Source organism: Macaca nemestrina, chromosome 1, assembly GCF_043159975.1.
Source record: "Macaca nemestrina isolate mMacNem1 chromosome 1, mMacNem.hap1, whole genome shotgun sequence".
Lineage (NCBI taxonomy): Eukaryota > Metazoa > Chordata > Mammalia > Primates > Cercopithecidae > Macaca > Macaca nemestrina.
In genome coordinates, this window is record NC_092125.1 from 193,124,269 (window position 1) to 193,146,734 (window position 22,466).

General features: G+C 42.8%; 1 protein-coding gene across 7 annotated transcripts in view; it reads right to left on the bottom strand.

Annotated features, from left to right (window-relative positions):
- The window catches only part of LOC105494815 (nuclear transcription factor Y subunit gamma), an 80,837-nt gene extending 59,739 nt beyond the window's left edge, over positions 1-21,098 (bottom strand). For 3 of the 7 annotated variants that reach the window (XM_011763681.3, XM_071095243.1, XM_071095242.1), the window contains exon 1: positions 20,945-21,085. Coding sequence is in view for 1 of the 7 variants with exons in the window: in XM_071095219.1 (XP_070951320.1) it covers positions 2,969-3,137 (169 nt within the window). In the remaining 6 variants the exon portion in view is untranslated. Of the gene's footprint in view, positions 1-2,845; positions 3,414-20,944 lie in introns of those variants that run through there. The other 4 variants (XM_011763676.3, XM_071095219.1, XM_011763677.3 and 1 more) reach the window with 4 other exon arrangements.
- Between the last annotated feature and the right edge of the window lie 1,368 nt (positions 21,099-22,466).

A 22,466-nucleotide genomic window follows, 5' to 3' on the forward strand; every position in this document is an offset into this window, starting at 1 on the left:
CAGATTTTATTCTGACAGGTTCCTAAATCTAATAAGAGTTTTTTAAAAAATCAGCATACCCATTTCATCTTATTCTGAGAGGTTCTTAAATTTTGACAAAGGGGTTAAAATTCTTTCACAGGAATCTTTCACAGTAAAGGATGGTCTCAACGTATGCATTAAATAAATAGGGTCATGTCAGCATAAACAGGAATATGCAGGTGAAGGCAGTTTAAAAAGACATGTGTCAGGTTTAAACTAACTCCTTTTTAAAAATATTAAAATACTGGCATTTTTTTCTTTGATGCCACACCTATCTTCATAAAGGTTTCATCCCCCAAACAGTCTGGATTAGTAACAACTAATATTACGTAGTTCTTCACAATTTGCAAAGTACTTTGACACACATGATCTCATTCAGGACTCACCACTAAATAAGACACTATTTTTAGGTCCCATTTTTACATGTGAGGAAGCTAACACTAAATGGCTGACTTGCCCAAACTACAAAGCTGGTGATAAAGGTGACTAGGGCTTGAACACAGATCTCTTGACTTTAAATGGTCTGTACCATACCGCCTCAAACATTGTGATCAGAGTAAATAAATGTTGACATCTCTAGACCCTATCTAAGCCTCCCCCACTTACACACACAGCCACCCATGGTCCAAATTACAGTTAGCTCTCTAGAAGGTCTTTGCTCTTTCTGGAAGCAAAGTTTTCTTCATTTGTCTAGTAAACATCTATCTGGCTAAGGTGTTAAACACCATTTGACATACACTAGAAAATAACTTAGTCATCAAAGGTTTTGCACAGGCATGCCCATGTGCATTTTTCCAAGTAGTGGGTCAGATTCTCAAAGAGTCTATGATCCAAAAATGGTGAAGAACCTCGGCGAGAGGCAGTGACTGGGTGTCTTTCCAAGAAGCCAAATCCACCAAGTTCTCAAGTTTATAGTTTACCTCATACTGTACCACACCTTCACTTTTGCCTCCCCTGCTACAGGCCTTCTTGTAGGGCCAACAGGGTCAAGACAGTACCTACAACTGTTTTTAAAATCATATATAAAACCTGGAACAACTGATAACATATAAATAATCAATGACTTTAAAAAAGTAAATTTAAATCAAAGTAGTACCTCTTAAAATGTAATCCTTAACACATACTTCTTTATCTTAGGACTTAAATTCCCAGAATGAACATTTTCTTCTTATAAGCATTCCAATTCCCCAAAACTTTCACAAATACAACTACTCTGAACTCCTAAAATACTATTCCTTCACTAAGAACCCTCTAGATTACAAAGAAGACACGGTAGCATGCAAGGAATTCTGAATCTGTTAGGCAGTTCACTCAGCTATCATACCAAAAGAATTTAGAATTTTTTGCTGGGGGGAGGGAAGTAAAAAGAGTGGGAGAGAGAATGAATGCAGCCCTATTGTCTTATTCCCTGAAAACTCCTAATTTGAATCTATAACATATTCCTACTAACCACTCGACTTGAATATCAGAAGTACAGTCTCTTTTCATCTTAAATAGAGCTTTTCAGTCCAAATCTGTATAAACAAACTTTGTCCTTCAATCTTTCAACTCCCCGGCAGTTTTTCAAGGTCACTTTTGAAAGCAACGACAGAGGCCTGCATCTAGAACTTTGACTTGCTGTATCATTCCAACTCCAAGAGCCCCAAATCTAAATCCTATCAGTCCTCTCAGGTAAATCCTTTATTACAGGGGAAGCTAGGGAAGGCAAATCAACACCCTTGAAACTTCTCCTCTAATAGGGCCTGCTCCTTTTCCCTACCCAGAGACTAAGTGCTGCTGGCTCACGGCTCCACACTGAGTCTGCTGCAGAAATGTTCCAATGACCTTCATTCCGTATTTGCAAATAAAAAGAAAACAAAGAATTGCATTTTAAAATCAGGTGTATTATAGATCTTAGTACGTGGGATTGAAGATTTCACTGTTCATAATAACTGGCCGGTTACTGATTAGCAACCTACGTTAGCTTTGTACCCCTAAAGAGAATATATATATATATATATATATATATATATATATATATATATATATCAAGGGCAAAAGATAGGGTGCCTATACTCTTAACTTTCCTATTCATAAACTGCAGGATTTAAAATATTTAATACGGAAAAATGAAAAGCACTTTGCTCATATCATTTTAAAGAACTAAATCAACACCTGACAAAATGTGTGAAATCTATGGAAAAAGATTTGCTCTTGTCACTTTCAATATAAGTGAAGATGTTTCTAACCAGCATTCTAAGCTAAAATGTGCATTAAAAACAAAGACTGTTACTACATTAATTAGTACTTATTAGAATCTAGAGGTAGACAGGTAAATCAAGAAAGTTATGGGAAAATTTCACACTGGCATGTGGGCCTTCACCATTAGAACCTGCAGCAGTGCAAATCATATTTTCACACAAATTTCTAACAGCAACGTGTCGCTTCCATATCTGAAAACACAGATGTCAACAAAGTGCGTGGAAACAGAAAAACTCTCACAACTCAGCTTATTCCATAGGAAAGCTTCAGTGCACTTGAACAAAGGAAAATTATTTGGAAAACAGTTAAGTTTACCCAATGCAAACAGAAAAGTGTTTTGCTTCTGTGTGCCCCTGAAAAATGATTAGCCTTTCTCCATGTACCTGATCCTGTCGATAGCCAACTAAGAAAGAAATCCTAGTTGAAGGACATGCAAAATCTAAACACAGCAAGGTATTCTAGGTGCACCAAAAGGTATGCATGGAATGTAAAGTGGCCATTTTCTGAACAGTGCAACTTGTCTACACTCTCTGAAGCTAAACAGTTTCTATCATTTCAACACAAAACAAAGAATTAAACTTACCGGGAACTGCATTAATTTTACATGTAGTTATTTATACCTCCTCGGACTGGGAGAATTTAAGTCACTCCTATCCCTCCCCCCCAAAGGACGGAGGAAACAAAAGGCAGCAGGAGATGCAGAAACCTGAGTCTGGAATGTCCACTCCAGTGAAAGCCCGAACAGCTGTCCTCCCACCCCCCAACAAACTATTCGCCATTTTTCTTTGTCTTTCAGCTGACCCCTGCCTCAGTGAAAAACTCCGAGGCTCCAATGAAGCCCTGCAGCCTCCTTCCACTTTAACAGTCAAAGGCATTCAATCTAGCATGCTATTTGACACCAAACCTTGCCTCCACTGTGATCCCATTGGCTGAACTGCTTTATTGGCTAAGAACACAAAGCCACGATTGGCTGTTCACGTCATCAGTTACCTCTTTTCTACACTTCCTGTTTTAAAGTTACCTTGAGAAGCAGAACAGGGGTCAGATTCAGACTTCAAACTATGGGGAACTCTAAGGGGTGGAAATGCCTGGCAAATGCACATAGCAGTTGCACTAGGGAATCATGTGTTTCTAAAACAGAATACTGAAAATTTAGAATTGTTCTTAAAAACAAGCCAAAGGGTTGTTACTGTTCCCACCCACGGGATTTCTTATTGGCTGTCAGAGTTCCATTTAAAAAATTTACGGTAATTTAACTGCTGCTGATTGGCCATCAAAGATGTCTGTAAGATACTGCTACGGTATCCTATGGTAATAGACCAGAGAAGCAATGTGCACAAGGTCGGAAAGTTGTGACCATCTTCAGTTTTCTGCTGAGCATTAAAAGAAGAAAAAACTGGGTAAGGCTAGTGCAAAGAAAATGCAGCTTCTTTAACACTAACAAGAGTGATGCCAATGGCCATACCATAGTTTGCAAGATTTCTAAAAGGCATCTGTCATTATGTTAGTGGCACTTTAAAGGCACAGACTGGTATCAAGGCAAAGCACTTTATTTGAAAACACAAACTAATTTAAATAGAAAAATTTTAAGGTAATGTATGAAGTTAGTGGCAGAGACAGTGGCATTTCTAGAATGTCAACCAGGAACCTAAGAAGGAAATACAATGATAAAGGTGGGAAGGGGGGGGTGGGGAGGGATGACAAAAAAGCTAGAACATCAGTGAATACAATCATCCCCTGGTATCCATGGGAGACTGGTTCCAGGATACTCCCCAGCCAACCCTCTCATGGATACCAAAATCCTTCAGTGCTCATGTCCCTAATATAAAACGGTACAGTATTTGCATAAAACACTTGCACATTCCCATGTATACTTTTTTTTTAAGAGATGGTGTCTCACTATGTTGCTAGGCTGCAATGCAGTGGCTATTCAGGCATAATGAGGGCACTACCGCCTCAAACTCTTGGGCTCAAGCAATCTTCCCACCGCAGCTACCAAAGTGAGCGAAACTACACGTGCATGTCACCTTGCCCAGCTTCCTGTATACTTTAAATCATCACTAGGTTACGTATAATACCTAATAAAATGTAAATGCTATACATGTAGTGGTTATACTGTATTGTTTAGGGAATAATGACAAGGAAAAAAGTCTGCATATGTTCTATACAGACACAATTTTTAAAAATATTTTTGACCCATGGTTGGTTGAATGCTTAGATGCAGAGGGCTGATGATGTATTATTAAAAGCACATTATAATTTGATGGATTAACTAATTTATTTAAGGCAGCTACAGAGTTTGACATGACAGAGGATAAAAATCATTCCTTTTTTTTTTTTGGAGATAGGGTCTGGCTCTGTCACCCAAGCTGGGGTGTTGCTGGGGTGCAGAGGCACGATCTCGGCTTACTGCAGCCTCTGCCTCCTGGGCTCAAGCGATCTTCCCACCTTGTCCTCCTAAGTAGCTAGGACTGCAGGTGTGCGCCACCACGCCAGCTAATTTTTATATTTCTTTCCTTTTTTCAATTTTTTTCAATTGGTAGAGATGGGGTCTCGCCATGTTGCCCAGGCTGGTCTCGAACTTCTGGGCTGAAGGGAGTCTCCTGCCCCTGCCTCCCAAAGTGCTGGGATTACAGGCGTGAGCCACTGTGCCTGGATGAGGACACATTTTTTCTCACTTTTTCTTTCTTTTTTTTTTTTTTTGAGATGGAGTCTCACTCTGTTGCCTAGGCTGGAGGGCAGTGGCACGATCTTGACTCACTGCAACCTTCACCTCCTGGGTTCAAGTGACCTACTTAGTAGCTGGGACTACAGGTACCCACCACCATGCCCAGCTAATTTTTGTATTTTTAGTGGAGACAGGGTTTGACCATGTTGGCCAGGCTGGTCTTGAACTCCTGACCTCAAGTGATCCACCTGCCTTGGCTTCCCAAAGTGCTGGGATTACAGGAGTGAGCCACTGCACCCCAGCCTTCTATCTTTTTTTTTTTTTTGAGACAGAGTCTCCCTCTGTCACCGAGGCTAGAGTACAACGGTGTGATCTCAGCTCACTGCAACCTCTGCCTCCTGGGTTCAAGCAATTCTCATGTCTCAGCCTCTCGAGTAGCTGGGATTACAGGCGCCCACTACCACACCTGACTAATTTTTGCAGTTTCAGTAGAGATAGGGTTTCATCATGTGGGCCAGGCTGGTTTCGGACTCCTGACCTAGGATGATCCACCCACCTTGGTCTCCCAAAGTGCTGGGATTACAGGCATGAGTCACCGCGCCTGGCCCCATATTTTTAAGAATAAGCACAACAGAGTTGATCTCAGAAGAGATATTACAAGTATTCTTACTTGTCTCACTGTAGTTATAGAAAACATTCCAGGGTGCCAAAGGCTACCAGTGGTAGTCAAAGATTTTCTTACAGATTTTGGACCAACTGCTTAGGTTTTTTAAGAGGCAGCTCCTAATGTGGATTTTAGCATGTTTTTCTTTTTTTCTTTTTTCAGCAAAACATTCAAATACAAACATCTCACCATTCATCACCTGAGGCCTTTAACAATCTCCTTAGATCTGCTTCCTCCCACCAAAGCTAAATATCCTAGGACTGAAAAACACAGTTGTTTTGCTAGGTAGATGAGAGCTTTTCTAGAAATTCCTCACTTGACCATACATGAGAACTCATCCTTGACATGTGCAGAGATTCAGCAGGGACCCGAAATAGGAGCAAGGTGGTCTGCCCTATCACTTTGCCGTATTAACTTCTCTACATACATTCCACTCATTTCCCATGATGAAATGAAATGATTTCTGAACAACTACTAGTGCCAGGTTCTGTGCTAAGTACATCACAGACTTTACCCCTCTAATTCTCACTACAATACCCTTTTTCCAGTGAGAAAGAGTAAAGTTCAAAGAAGTTAAAAAACTGGCCCCTAGCCATACATCTAGATTCAAACTCGGGTCCCACCTAGAGTGGTACTCTTTCCACTGCACCACACTGCTTACCAAGACATGGAATACCTCAAGCACATCCAAGGAAATTCTTAGGTGCCATATATATGTATAGATAGCATAAACCATTATCCAACTTCAACAAATTTAAAAACTAAAAATCTGGGCCAGGCATGGTGGCTCACGCCTGTAATCCCAGCATTTTGGGAGGCCAAGGAAGGAGAATCACTTGAGCTCAGGCATTTCAGATCAGCCTGGATAACATAGTAAGACTGCATCTCTACAAAAAATACAAAAATTAGCTAGGTGTGGTGGCACACGCCTGTGATCCCACTTACTTTGGAAGCTGAGACCAGAGGATCACTTGACCCAAGAGGTCAAGGCTGCAATCAGCCGTGATCGTCCCACTGCACTCCAGCCTGGGTGAGAGAGAGACTGTATCTCAGGTAAGTAAATAAATAAATATTAAAATTTAAAATCTGACTACTGTTAAATTTGATCTGCCAGTTAAGAGACCTAGTCAATGGTATGACCAAATAGCACCCTATAAGTTGTTATAAAGTTTACTACTAAATTATTAGGAACATTTAACTAGTAACAAACCACATTTATAAGGGCATGAAACAAGTAGGTAAATCATTAACAAGAGTACACTGTTAAAATTTAAAGGGGTTGTGAGACAACTTCACAATGGCATCCAAATAAAGAGTTTGGTTATGATAACAGGATGTGTTATAGGTACCGTAATTCTTTTCTCAAAAGTTTAGATTACAGATTCTGAATAGCTACTCCTATCCTGGGAAGAGAAGGCAGAAGGCCAACAGGGCTTATCAGTACCGGAGCTTCTCTTAGCCCCAGAACACCTGAGGGTCAGTCAGCTGACAAGGCAAAGAAGCTCATCTGAAGGGTGGGGGTAGGGAGCAGAAGAATAGGGAGAACATGTTCACAACCTCGCTGATTACTAATTAGTGCCAGCACGGCAAAACAACTAAGCACTTGGAAGTCAGGCAGTGTTAGTTTCAAGTTCTGACTCTACTTATATGACACTGAACTAACCCTGAGCCTCAGTTTCCTTATCTATAATGTATAGATATCACCATGTATACCAGAGAGCCACTTAAGGATTAAATAACGTAATATATGTAAAGCATATGTACTATGCCTGAATAAGCACTGAAAAAATGCGAAGTATTAAATGTCATCCAATTCAACTTCCTTGATGTATAGAAGGTTAAGGTTCAGAAAGGGAGAAAACCTGCTTAAGGCCCTGAAGCCACTTCGAAGAAATACCTCTCTTCTATCTCTAGCATACTCTGCAGCCCTGCAGAAAGCAACTCCTTAGCCATAAAGGACAGTACGGGAAGACTACCAGGTGCCATAAAATTCTCCAGTTTTTAGTCTGGAAACTCAAGCTTTTCACCACTAATCCCAGCAAATGTCTGATCACTGTTTCAAAAGCTGGCCCTTCGACTCTGCTTTGGATGTACCAGATTAAACCAATCATGACCTTTAACACCCTGTGAAGGTCTTCAGCATAGTTTTTATTACTTCTTGGCAGTTTGCAAGGAAACTACTTCAAGTCCTACTTCTCATCAACACTTACCTTAGAATTCAAGCCACAGTAGGAAGAGAACCCAAATTATTCTTGAATTTCCATTTGGCAGCTGAATTCATTCACTTACTATAGCTTTCTCTTCTACCTGTCATTACTGTGGACTGAGAATCTAACAGAATCTCTAGGATTTCAGCTAACATTCTTCCCTGGTCTTGGATCTCAGCAGCCAATTGCATCTTCTTACCCTAAAAAACACTCAAATCAGGCCGGGCGCTGTGGTTCACACCTGTAATCCCAGCACTTTGGGAGGCTGAGGGGGGCAGATCATGAGGTCAGGAGATCAAGACCATCCTGGCTAACACAGTGAAACCCTGTCTCTACTAAAAATACAAAAAATTAGCTGGGCGTGGTGGCACGTGCCTGTAGTCCCAGCTACCCGGGAGGCTGAGGCAGGGGAATCGCTTGAACCTAGGAGGTGGAGCTTACAGTGAGCCGAGATCGCGCCACTGCACTCCAGCCTGGGCAACAGAGCGAGACTCTGTCTCAACAACAACCACCACCAAAAAAAAGCACTCAAATCACTATGAGACAAAACCAGTAACTCTGGTTACACCGTTGAAGCTTCAATACTCTCAAAGGCGGCAAAGTGAGAATTGATGCTTTTGGTTGGGAGAATGATTTTTGAATCATAGCTACCTGCTTACTAGCTGCACATTGGCCAAGATACTTAACTATTTCTGAGCTCACTTCCTCATGTGTAAAATGGAGGAAATAACACCAACTCATAGGAGTGTTGAGGCTTAAATAACTGAAAGCACTCAACATATCTGGAATGTGGTAGGTGCCCAATTAATACCTAAATATACACTTGATTATATAGCAGGTACACATATTATAACTATTTTTTTAATATGCCTCTATTACCAGAAAAGGGCTTCTTGAAAGCAGCAAGTGTCTTATTTTTATCTACATATATCCCCAAAGCATAGAGATATAAATCAAACCTGATTTTAGCCACAGTGTCAGTAACAACAGGGAGTAACAGGGATTGAGGAAAACGGCCAAGTGTGTGTCCCATCTAAAGGAGTGACCGCTACACAGCTCCAACTGAAGAAGGCCATGTAGGAAATCTGGTTAACTGCAATAAGAGCTTCACACTCTTTTTTTTTTTTTTTTTTTTTTTTTGAGACAAGGTTAGTTGCCCAGGCTGGAGTGCAGTGGCGTGATCACAGCTCACTGCAGCCTTGACCTCCTGGGCTCTAGTGATCCTCCTACCTCAGTCTTCTGCATAACTAGGACCACAGGCATATGCTACCACACCCAGCTAATTTTTAAATTTTTTTTATAGAGATAGGGTCTCCCCATATTGCCCAGGCTGGTTTCAAACTCCTGGGCTCAAGTGATCCTCCCACCTCAACCGCCCAAAATGCTGGGATTATATGTGTGAGCCACTGCACCCAGCCCAGATTCTTTAAGAAGTAAAAGACAGACTGTTTTAATGCCAAATCTTTCTATTTCAAGTTTCGGTTCAAGTTAAAAAAAAACAAAAAACAAAAAACAAAACATAGGCCAGGCATGGTGGCTCACGCCCGTAATTCCAGCTCTTCGGGAAGCTGAGGTGGATGGATCACTTGAGGTCAGGAGTTCAAGACCAGCCTGGCCAACGTGGTGAAACCCCATTTCTACTAAAAATACAAAAATTAGCTGGGCGTGGTGGTGCATGCCTATAATTCCAGCTACTCAGGGGGCTGGGGAAGGAGAATCGCTTGAACCTGGGAGGTGGAGGATGCAGTGAGCTGAGATCATGCCACTGTACTCCAGCCTGGGCAACAGAGTGAGACTCCATCTCAAAAAACATTATAAGAAAATCGAAGAAAATTGAGGACTGCCAGATTATAATTTCTGACCCATTATCTTTCACTCAACTTGGTCCTGAACAACTAGTAGCTATTTCTCAAATCCAATCCACCTTCAAGTTTTAACAAACAAACAAAACTATGTTCACACATCTTCAAAATAATCTGATAGAAGTTCTGAAGATAGGCCAGGTACAGTGGTTTACACCTGTAATCTCAACAATTTGGCAGGCCAAGGCAGGCGGATAATGAGGTCAGGGGATCCAGATCATCCTGGCTAACATAGTGAAACCCCATCTCTACTAAAAATACAAAAAATTAGCAGGCTTGGTGGCACACACCTGTAGTCCCAGCTACTTGGGAGGCTGAGGCAGGAGAATTGCTTGAACCTGGGCGGTGGAGGTTGCACTGAGATTGCGCCACTGCACTCCAGCCTGGGTGACAGAGCAAGACTCCCTCTCAAAAAAAAAAAAAAAGAAGTTCTGAAGATAATCCCCAAAAAAGGCCCAGAAACATTCTGAGCAATGACCACATCATTAGAATAAAGGAACATTGCACTGGTGCTCAGTAAATGGTTACTCAGTGAATGAAGGAATGAAATAAACTAATAAATGGACCTTAAGGAGATGACAAATTCTGAATTACTTGTTTTTTGAAAATAGGTTATATTCTCTAAAGCATAAATTAAGATCAATAGATGGGAAATTATTCTGCAAGGACTCACTTCAACTCTCAGGGCTGTCCAAAGATGACGCAACTTTCCTCAGAAGCTATGAATGGGGTCGTTAGGCACGGGCTGTTTGAACACTTGACAGGGATGTGTAAAGGCAACATGAGAGAGCGCAGTCATGTGCAGCAGCAGGAAAAAAAGCCCAATCTTTACAGCTAGACAGATTTAGATTTTAATCCCTCCTCACCACTTTTTAGGTGAGTGACCTCATGCTAGTTATTTAACTCCACTGAGGCCAGTTTCCGGCACTAAAACATCTTGCAAGGTTTTAGGGCTTAGGATAATTTCATTTGTTCAATAAATACTTACATTATAAGCATAGCCATTGTACTAAATAAGCTCTGGGGATTCTAAACAAGACACAGTTCCTGTCCTTAAGGAGATTAAAGTCTACTGTAAGGAAGAGGAATGTTAAAATAGGCAATCATAATGCTGTACATTAAGAGTTACAACACAGGCAAATGCAAAATGCTATGGGAGGAAATAAGCATAGCACCTACCCCAGGGTTTACACCTAAGTTTTAGGCTGGTCAGAGGAGGCTTCTTAGGAGATTTAAAATCCTAAGAATAAAAACCAGGATAGACAAAGTGAACTGCATGTGCAAAGGCCTGAAGCTCACAGAAAGTATTACATTCCTGAAAGGGCTGCAGTTTGGTATAGCAGCAGCCCAGAAGCAAGAAGCTAGAAGTAAAAGTTAGAAAGGTAGGCCGGGCACAGTGGCTTATGCCTGTAATCCCAGCACTTTGGGAGGCCAACTGAAGTCAGGAGTTTGAGACCAGCCTGGCCAAAGTGGTGAAATCCCATCTCTACTAAAATACAAAAATTAGCCGGGCATGGCGGCGGGCACCTGTAATCCCAGCTACTTGGGAGGCTGAGGCAGGAGAATCGCTTGAACCCAGGAAGCAGAGGTTGCAGTGAGCCAAGATTGCGCCAATGCACTCCAGCCTGGGTGGCAGGGCAAGACTGCCTCTCAAAAAAAAGAAAGGTAAACAGGGTTGGACAAAGCTGAGATATTAGCACTTTATTCTAAGGACAATGATAAGGAACTAATGAGTCTTAAACACTGGACTGGCACAATCAATCCCACATTTAAAGTGTAATTCTGATTGTGCCAGCCCCATGTTTAAGACTCTTTAGTTCCTTACCATTGCGTGCAATGTGAAGAACAAGTTGGAGAAGGGGACATAGTGGGAGGATGGCAGCACTCTAGACCACTAATGTGGAAAACAGGATGCTAAAGTTATCTGGTGACTGGAAAAGCAGTAGTGAAGGCATTGAGTTCAAGACCAGCCTGGACAACAAAGCAAGACCCTGTCTCTACAAAAATTAAAAAATAAAAAATTAGCCAGGCGTGGTGATGCACCTGTAGTCCTAGCTACTTGGGAGGCTGAGGCAGGAAGAGTGCTTGAGCCTAAGAGTTTGGGGTTACATTGAGCTATAATCATGCTACTGCACTCCAGCCTGGAGGACAGAGCGAGACCCTGTCTCTAAAATAAAAAAATAAGCTGGGTGTGGTGGCTCAAGCCTGTAATCCCAGCACTTTGGGGGGCTGAGGTGGGCAGATCACTTGAGGTCAGGAGTTTGATACCAGCCTGGCCAACATGGTGAAATCCCATCTCTACTAAAAATACAAAAATTAGTTAGTCATGGTGGCAGACGCCTGTAATCCCAGCTACTGGGGAGGCTGATGCAGGAGAATCGCTTGAACCCGGGAGGCAGAGGTTGCAGCAAGCCGAGATCACGCCACTGTACTCCAGCCTGGGCAACAGACTGAGACTACATATCAAAAAATAAAAATAAAAAATAAACCAGGCACGGCGGCTCACACTTGTAATCCCAACACTCTGGGAGGCCAAGGTGGGAGGATCACTTTAACTAAAGAATTTAAGACCAGCCTGGGCAACATAGCAAGACCTCGTCACCACCAATAATAAAAAAAGTAGCTGGGCAGGCATGGTGCTACATACCTGTAGTCCCAGCTACTCAGAAAGCTGAGGCAGGAGGATCACTTGAACCCAGGAGTTCAAGGTTGCACTGAGCTATGATCACACCACTGCACTCCAGCCTGGGCAACAGAGTGAGACTCCATCTCAAAAAAATTAATTAAAATAAAAAATAAAGAAGATTTAAAAATCACTAAGACCCAGTGGTTAATAAGGCATGTAAAATAACAACACTGTGCCCGATAAAAATCATGTACTCAAAAAATGGTACCTGTTACTATTATTATTGTTATTGGCCATTGGATTTAGATGACCTTTGAAATCACATTTATCACTAAGAGTCTATGTTACCTTGAAGATGTATCTTGTTCTCACAAAAGTCCTTTCCCATGATTACCAAGCTATCTTATGCAAAATGATTCATTTTTTATTCATAGACTACACCAGAACTGCTTAACTGGGCTCCGCTACACACCAGTCATAGCATGAAACGTTTATTAGGTGTTCTCACAAACAGCAGTCCATGACCAAGTAAGTCTGAGTAATGCTGCATAATGTATCTTCCCTCCTGAAGAGTCATAGACAAATAAGCACCAACGCTCTGAATAATAATTCTGCAGTGAAGAAAGGCATTTCACTTTGGTCATTTTTTGTCAAGGATCCTCTTCTCATCCCCAAAGGACACTGATTAGCACTACACAGAACTAATGTTCAGTGGAAGAGCTTGGGAAATGCTGCTCTAAACCAACTTACAAATTTTAGTGGAATGAAAAGACTATAGGCAACTGTATTCTAACAACCTTTCAAAATGGTTAGAGTTTTACACACATTATGGCATTTTCCTTTTTAACTTAGTACTACTGAAAATGACATTAAATACCACCATAAATAGCAATCCTTTGCCTCCTAAGTGATTGCCAACCAAGCATGCTTGGCTTCTTAAAAGGCCCCAACTTTGTCATTTCATAATGAGCAAATTCTATGCTACTTACCTTCAGGGTACAGCAATAATTTTTAAAACAGTTTAAAATGGCAAGGATGTCAACTGTGCAGATAATGTGTACTTTATTAGCCCTTTCTCTCTTCTCTTTTAAAATGAACAAATCATGCCAGTGTCAAAGGGATATATCTTCTTAACACTGGGCAAAGAATCTCACTTCATAGAGATCACTGGACAGTTTACAGCTCTGGAGGCCATGGGTAACAGTAATTAGGGATGGTGAAAACCTTCACTAATTCATAGATTTAAGCCAAAGACATGATACAAAATATTCTATACTCTAACATCATTTCCTAGGAGTCATCTCATTCCCTTTTTTTTTGGAGACAGTCTCGCCCTGTCACCGAGGCTGGAGTGCAATGACGGCGCAATCTCAGCTCACTGCAACCTCTGTCTCCTGGGTTCAAACGATTCTCCTGCCTCAGTCTCTGGAGTAGCTGGGGTTACAGACACCCACCACCACGCCCAGCTAATTTTTTGTATCTTTAGTAGAGATGGAGTTTTGCCATGTTGGCTGGGCTGGTCTCGAACTCCTGACCTCATGATCCGCTCGCCTCAGTCTCCTAAAGTGCTGGGATTACAGGCATGAGCCACCGCGCCTGGCCCATTCCTCTTATTGAAACACTTCGAAACACTGCTCAATATCACTATTTATGGTTCACACTCATGAATGTATTTAAGAATAATAGGACAATTACTGAATCTTATTTATTAAAAATATACCATTGACTTTAAAGCTCGAACCCGGCAGGCAAAGGATATACTATTGGCTTTAAATTAAGGGTATTCAGGCTGGGCGCAGTGGCTCACTTCTGTAATCCCAGCACTTTGGGAGGCTGAGGCAGGGAGATCACCTGAAGTCAGGAGTTCGTGACCAGCCTGGCCAACACGGTGAAACCCTGTCTCTACAAAAAATATGAAAATTAGCCAGGTATGGTGGCATGCACCTGTAGTCCCAGCAATTCAGGAGGCTGAGGCAGGAGAATCACTTGAATCCGAAAGGCAGAGGTTGCAGTGAGCTGAGATCATGTCACTGCACTCCAGCCTGGGCGACAGAGTGACTCCAGCAAATGAATGAATGAATGAATGGTATTCATTTAAATAGGACACCTTATATATAGTACCTTCAATAAGGAATTTTTTTTTTTTAAAGAGGGAATCCCGCTCTGTTGCCCAGGCTGGAGTGTAGTGGCATGATCTCAGCTCACTGCAACCTCCGCCTCTGGGTTCAAGCCATTCTCCTGCCTCAACCTCCCGAGTAGCTGGGACTACAGGTGTCTGCCCCCATGCCTGGCAAATTTTTCTATTTTCAGTAGAAACGGGGTTTCACCATGTTGGCCAGGTTGGTCGCAAACTCCTGGCCTCAGGTGATCTGCCAGCCTCGTCCTCCCAAAGTGCTGGGATTACAGGGGTGAGCCACCATGCCTTACCAGACATGGATATTTCGACCTTTATTTTAAACATATTCTACGGGAAACATTCAAATGCAAAGATTAGACTCTAGTTGAGCTCTCTAAACTACAAGTTTATACAACAGAAAGCTCTCACTAAGTACTGGATGTGGAAGTAAACTATCTGGAGATCTGAAAATAACAAAATGGAAAATACAACTCCAATACTGAAAATGAGTATAGGTGCTGTCTCACAGCTCTCAGGTACACCACTGCTAACACATGGAGAAGTGTGGGAAGGGTGCAACAACTCCTGCAACCTGGCGAAATTTTCTACAGGCAGAGAGATTTTTCCTGAACCATTCCGCAATACTGTCTTCCTGCTTACTTCAAAGAAAATGTTACTCAAGTGACTACAAATCACACAAACCAAACCAACAGTCCTACTTCAACTGATAATTTCTACAGTTACAAAAATTTTAAATGACTATAATGCAAACCTCTCCTTCTGGTCAGAACGAAAACACTGGTTGCTCCGACTTTAATCATCATTGCTATTTGTCAAATATGAAAAAGTTTTCATCTCATCACAATCATTACCACTCAACACTTGGGGATGAACCAAAGAGATCAGGAAACAACCTTCCCCTGAAACAAATGATCCTACTACTTTGTACATTCAAAAGTGAGACTGACCTCACACTGGTCCACTGGAAATCAGCTCCTAAACCACAACAGCACAACTAAATTAGGTTAGTTCTTCCAGGCCAAGTGGCTGCTCCTCCATATGGAAATCGTACTGTATATAACAGAGCAGACAATTACAAAAGGCCTTACCCCTCCATATCAAGGAAGCTGTAACTGGCTGAAAGGACAGATTTCATGCTGTTCTAAAACGAAAATGTGTTCTCTCACTTGTTAAGGTCCACTAAGTGACAGGCATCTACCAGACACTATTATATTCATTTCTCATAACTACTCTAAAGGTAGATATTATTGTCATTACTTCACAGAGGAAGAAACAAGTTAAGAACCTGCCCCAGCACAGTCAGGGTAAATGCATTGCAGAGACAGAATTCTTCCCTTGGTCTGACTCCAATCCGCAACTAATACCGTCCTCTCCCAAAGGCACTTTTTGGCTGGTTTTAAAAATCCATTTCCTCCTGCAATTAATCTACTTAAATTATGCTGAGTGCTTTGAGTCTCTGCAGGAAAACACTAAAATGACCTTGTAGCCTTCCTAAATTGTGACAGTGCAGGCATGAAAAACTGAATAAACAAAATGAAAAGAAAGACTATAAGACATCAGATAACTCACAACCAGTTTCCTCTGAGAACAAGAAACAGAATGGAAAAGAACAACTTACTGGCAAAGGAATGTTCTTCCTGGTTGTATGCCTGAGGGCCAGGATTGACCTCAAGAAGGTCATTTGTGACCCTAGTAATGTCCTCTGCCATTCTCATTCCCATGAATGAAGTAAACTTGTCACTTAAAGTCATCTCTGCCATCAAGTCAATGCTTCCACAGGAGAGTCAATGCTATCCAGTGGAATGAGCACCTATCTAGAAATCCAGTGATGTGGGCAAGATTTGGCTCTGCCCTTGCATAGCCAAGTGACCCTGCCAAGGTCATCTCACTCTTTTGAAGTCTCAGTACAAAGGACACACCTGAAAGAACTGCAGTTCACTTCCTGAGCTAAGAAGCCAGGACTTTTTTCTTTTCCCATAACATTCTATGGTCTCAACACAGTGTTTAAGAGTAAGGGCTTCACTTACATAAGAATTAAGAATTACAAATCTGTGGCTGGGCGCGGTGGCTAACGCCTGTAATCCCAGCCCTTTGGGAGGCTGAAGTAGGCGGATCACAAGGTCAGGAGTTCCAGACCAGCCTGGCCAACATAGTGAAACCCCATCTCTACTAAAAATACAAAAAATTAGCCAGGCATGGTGGCAGGCGTCTGTAATCCCGGCTACTCAGAAGGCTGAGGCAAGAGAATCACCTGAACCTAGGAGGCGGAGGTTGCAGTGAGCCAAGATAACGCCATTGCACTCCAGCCCGAGCAACAGGGCGAGACTCCGTCTCAAAAAACAACAACAACAACAACAACAACAACAAAAAAAAGAATTACAAATCTGTGTCTGTGTCTGAATCTGGGCTCTGTTACTTACTGGCTGTGAGACCTTAAGCAAATTACTTTTCAGTTTCCTCACATGTAAAAATGAGGGTGACTATATTATCTACCTCATAGTGTATGAGGATATACATAATACATTTATATCCTAGCTGGTACAATGTAAGCATTCAATAAAAGTAGTAACTATAGTATCCCTGCGTTTGATTCATAGATCCTAGTGGCTCAGTACCTTTGAACTAAAAGATGTAAATTTCAAAATTACCTCAAAAAGACACCCAGCATAGCTTGGCTGGGCATGGTGGCACACACTTGTAAACCCAGCACTTTGGGAGGCCAAGGCAGGTGGATCACGTGAGGTCGGGAGTTCTCACCAGCCTGGCTAACATGGTGAAAGCCCATCTCTACTAAAAATACAAAAATTAGCTGGGTGTTGTGGTGCATGCCTGTAATCCCAGCTACCTGGGAAGCTGAGGTAGGAGAATTGCTTGAACCCAGGAGGCAGAGGTTGCAGTGAGCCAAGATCACATCACTGCACTCCAGCCTGGGTGACAGACTAAAACTCCCAAAAAACAAAACCCAAAACAAGACTCTCAGCATAGCTCCCTAACATAGAATGGGGTGAGCCCATATATGGTTACAATTCTGTGGTCTGAATCCTCATTTCACTTTGCCTTACATTTCTCTGAAACTAAAAGGGGATAAAAATGCCTTGTAAAATCTTCTCTAGTACGGTTTGGGGATTTTTATTTATTTTTTGGGAGACTGAGTCTCGCTCTGTTGCTCAGGCTGGATTGCAGTGACACAATCTCAGCTCACTGCAACCTCCGCCTCCCGGGTTCCAGCAACTCTCCTGCCTCAGTCTTCCGGGTAGCTGGGATTACAGGCGCCCACCACCATGCCAGGCTATTTTTTGTATTTTTGTAATTTTGTTTCATCACGTGTGCGAGGCTGGTCTCAAACTCGTGACCTCAAATACCACCTGCCTTGGCCTCCCAAAATGCTGGGATCAGAGGCATGAGCCACTGCACCCAGTCTCTAGTAGTTTTGACCAAAGAAAAAATATGTAAGTATAAATGAGATAACAGAATAATTTGTCATAAGAATTAAATAAGATTCCATAGACACAGCCTATAAAGCATAAAGCTTAATTTCTGCTTGAAGAAAAATCTGAGGTTCACAAGTTTTCAACATAAACTCAGATCTACTGAGATTTCCTGAGAGTTCAAGATTTCTAGAGTGGTCAATTCCATATCTTAACAAGGTGGCCACGGGTGTAAGGGGCTAACATGGAATGAAGGTGGTCACCAATGCTGAAGGGCAGGTTGCTCCAGAAATGCCTGCTGAATAAAAAAGGTGTACATATACGCTCATTTTTATCATCTTGTCTAGCCTTAGTAAAAAAGAAACTAAATCATAATAGATCTACAGCATTCTTCATATTTGGTTAACTTGATGACTGAGCCAAATGAGCCTGAAATGACCAATGTACGAAATGCATGGCAAACCCTATTTTCACTTGTAGCTTTGCCTCTCTCTTCCACAGTGAAATATTATTGTAAATAAAGATGAGGGAGGGCTTCACCTAAGCATATCAAGACATAAAGCAATTAAGATTTCCAACTCACTGGTCTCCTCTCAAACCCTAATTTAAAGGTTTCCATGCAAAACTGGAACTGCAAATATTTTGTCCTATCCAGTCTTAATTTTACACATTCTTCAGGATAAGCATATCCTAGAATCAATATCCCACAGTCTGAAGAAAGTACTAGGCCTTTGAATAGGTCCTCGTATTTGGGGACACCCTAAGGAACTGGTGATGTTTGAAAAACCTCTCCAGTGAGCTCCTTACACTATGCACTTGGTAGTTCCTTGCCGCTTGGCATAAATTACCTCCATACACAGAAGACTATCTGTAATATTCTGAAGCTTGGTTTAAAGGAATGCAGACTCTTCAAGTTTCTGTACATATTCTTCCCCATTATCTACCTGGATTCAGGAAAAATGCAGCAATTTACTTTGTAAATCTTCCCTTTCACAATAGAAGCCAAGGAGTACAATTTGAATACCTAGCTGAAGAACCCATATTCTATATGGTTACAATTCTGTGGTCTGAATCTTGAAGCAGCACAACAAATTCTTACGAATTATAGTCTTCCATTTAATACACTCTAAACACCCAGAAATCAAAGTAGATGATCCATTTGGAAATATAAAATTATCTGGAAGTTTGATTAGTCAAATTTATGTTGATAGCTGATGTAGCCGATAAAATTACAGTCTCTGGCATGAGGCAACCTGGGTTTGAATTCCAGCTCAACCACTTACTGAGTGACAATAGACAAGCTACTTAACCTCTCTGATCCTCAGTTTCCTCATCTACAATATGGGGATGATAATGCCTACCTACTGGTGTTAAAATGTGCCCCAAAATAGCAATTCTCTTCTTCTGCTTATCAATTCCCTTCTCCAGAAAATGTAGTTGCATTCACACAAAACTGACTAAATTTGAAAACGATAGGAGTTTCTTGAAATTGGTATGAAAACAAAAGAGTACCATCTAAAGCTAAAAAGGACTACCTAACAAAAACAAGGAAAAACGAATTAGGAAAACACAAAGGTTTAACATAAATGTGTTTCCATGGCCCTCACACATTGGAAGGAGCAAATGTAAAGCAATACAAGTAACTATGATTCAGATTCAGTAGAAAAGGAACATATCCCCAACAAGTTGACTGGAATGACTCTGGATTGGAATAAAAACTTTTTGAATATAAACCAGAAAGTGTTGACAAGTCCTGTTCCTTAAGAAGCTATGCACTGGCTTTTTTTGGTTTGGAGCTATTTATTTGAAAAAACAAAAAAATCAAAGTACACATGGGAGTGGGTGTACTTTCTAGGCACATATACAAGGAAATAAATCAAGACTCAAAATTTCTGGCTAGCTCCCTTTCCCTTAAAGGAGAACCTAACAATATTTACTCAACAAATAACTACCAAGTACCTAATATTTGCTAATGTAGCTTTGGAAACTCAGCCATGACCTGTATCCTTCCCAGAGCAGCAAATTTCATATACAATATCTCAAAACTACTTGTATGGTCCTGAGACTCAAAATCTGTAACTGCTCTATTAATACACTTCCCCAGTCCGAAAATATTCCCTAAAATCCTTCCTATATCAGACTTAGTCACTTTAAATCTGACACTACTTAATGCTGTGCCTCCTAGGCTCGGACAGAGCACACCTATCAACAGGATCCCTCTCTCGGTTTACTTGCTCCTCACATCACATCCCAGGTCCGTTGACTCTGGACTCCAGGGCTCCACCAAAACCTCAGTGTTTAAATGCTTGCACTCTCCAGCAAAATCCCTGATCTGATTCTACCGTTCAGCTATGCCCCTAGCCCTGATGCCTCTCTTCCTACACCATGCACTCACACAGTGGATTTCAGGGCCACTTCCAAACTAGGTCACACTAGCATCCCTTCGAGAGGATCTCAGATCCTCTCACCCTGTCACTTGGGTTTCGGTGTTTCCAGACCTGGAACCGTGAGGGCCTGCACACCCCCATCTTGCGCCATACATGTATCAGGAAAAGCACCTCTGAAAGTGAGTGTCCCCCATTCCAGGCCGTGGCCTAAGCGACCCCCAAAGTACCCGCCAGGCCATCACCCTCTCTTTCCCCTTAAAGCCTCTAGGCTCGCCCTCCTGCCGCAACCCCACGCCTGCGCCGCAGGGGGTCACTGCCCCAGCTGCCCTAGCCCAAGACGCGCGCATCCCCGCAGCCTCAGATTCCTTCATCACCCCCTAGGCCGGAGCCGGCGCGACCAATAAGGTGCCAGGTCCGCGGCCTCCCCGCCACCGACCAATCACGAGCGAGCCCCCCCGCCGTCGCCTTCCGCCAATGGGAGAAAGCCCGCGGGCCGGGCCGACGAGGCACACGGACCACACGAGCGCGGCGGCGGCGACAGCGGCGGGCCAGGCAAGAGCACAACATGGCGGCGAGCAGGCCGGACCGAGCTACAGCAGCGGCCGCGCGAGGAAGTGAGGTCTCTGGCGAAGGCGGGAAGCGCTGCCCCTCCCCCCGTCGCCGCTCCCCTATCACCCTCGCACAAAACCTCCCGCACACTCACACGCCTCTGCTCAGGAGTCCAGGAAGAGTAGGAGCCGCCCCCGCGCTCCTTCGGAGTCGGGCAATGCAGAGGCCCAGGCACGGCGGAGGGGAGGGGGAAGCGTGCGTCACGGAGAACGGAGCGCGCGCGAAGCGGGGGCACAAGCAAGATGGCGGCCACGCCGTTTGCACCGTCTCCGCTTTTCCCCTCCCCCTCCCCTGGCGCCTGGACTCCCAGTATCGTGCAGCGCGCAGAAGCGCTGCTGCTTGAGGTCTCGCGAGAATTGGGAAGGGGCGACGACAGAGTGAAGCGGAATGAGAGCTGGGAGTTTTAACACCGCCCTCTTTCGGAAGCTCGAGATCTCAGAGTTTTGACCCCGCCCCCTTTCGGGGACCTGGAGGCGCTGCCAGGTGACCTCCACCACGCTTCCAACCCTTGTGGATCTGTGTTTGGTGCGAGCTTGAGTGTTAAAAGATAAGTAGGTGTGTGCGCGTGCCCTTGAACTTTAGGAACTAAGGAGGGGCGTGTGTGCGTATTCGTGTTTTTAATTTGGGGAGAAAGAACTGGGGGATGAAGGTCGACATGGCATGCCAAATTTTTTTTTTTTTTTTTTTTTTTGAGATGGTGCCTTGCTCTGTCGCCCAGGCTGGAGTGCAGTGGCGTGATCTCGGCTCACTGCAAGGTCCGCCTCCCGAGTTCACGCCATTCTCCTGCCTCAGCCTCCCGAGTAGCTGAGACTACAGGCGCCCGCCACCATGCCCGGCTAATTTTTATTATTATTATTATTTTTAGTAGAGACGGGGTTTCACTGTGTTAGCCAGGATGGTCTCGATCTCCTGACCTCGCGATCCGCCCGCCTCGGCCTCCCAAAGCGCTGGGACGACGGCATGCCAAATTTAGCATGCCGTTCAAGTAGACAGCTACTGGCACCTTATATTTATAAAAGAGCATTTAACACCAAACTGTAAAGTGATATTCTCCAGAATAAAGAACAGTACTTACCAAGAATAGTTAGCTTGTAACTTTACGTCGACATAGTTGTTCTCATTTGAATGCAGATTTCAAAACTTCATCACGCAGTTGGAAACCACAGCTACTATGAGCATGGACTTTTAAATACTTATCTCTCTTCATTTCCATGACCACTTGGTCCAAAGGCATCAGGATTATATCCATTTTACAAATGATAAAACTGAAACTCAAAAAGGTTTAAGTAATTGATCTAAGGCCCCACAGCTAGTAAGTGTCGAAACCCAATATGAACAACTTCAAAACCTGTAGATATAGTCATCAAATGTGTCTTGAATGGAATTACCTACAATGAGAGTTAGTGCATTAGGTAACAAGCCCTGAGAGGAATGACTGCCTCTGCTGATGGTAACCTTGAATTTTACAAATGACATTGGAACCTTTCTGAGACTAATGTTGCGTGGGTCCTCAACAAAATCACACTGTTACTCAGTTTCTTTGGGTTTATAACCCTGGTGATAAAGTAATTGAGAATAGTGGAATAAACCCTTGACTTGAATTCAGGAAAATTGTT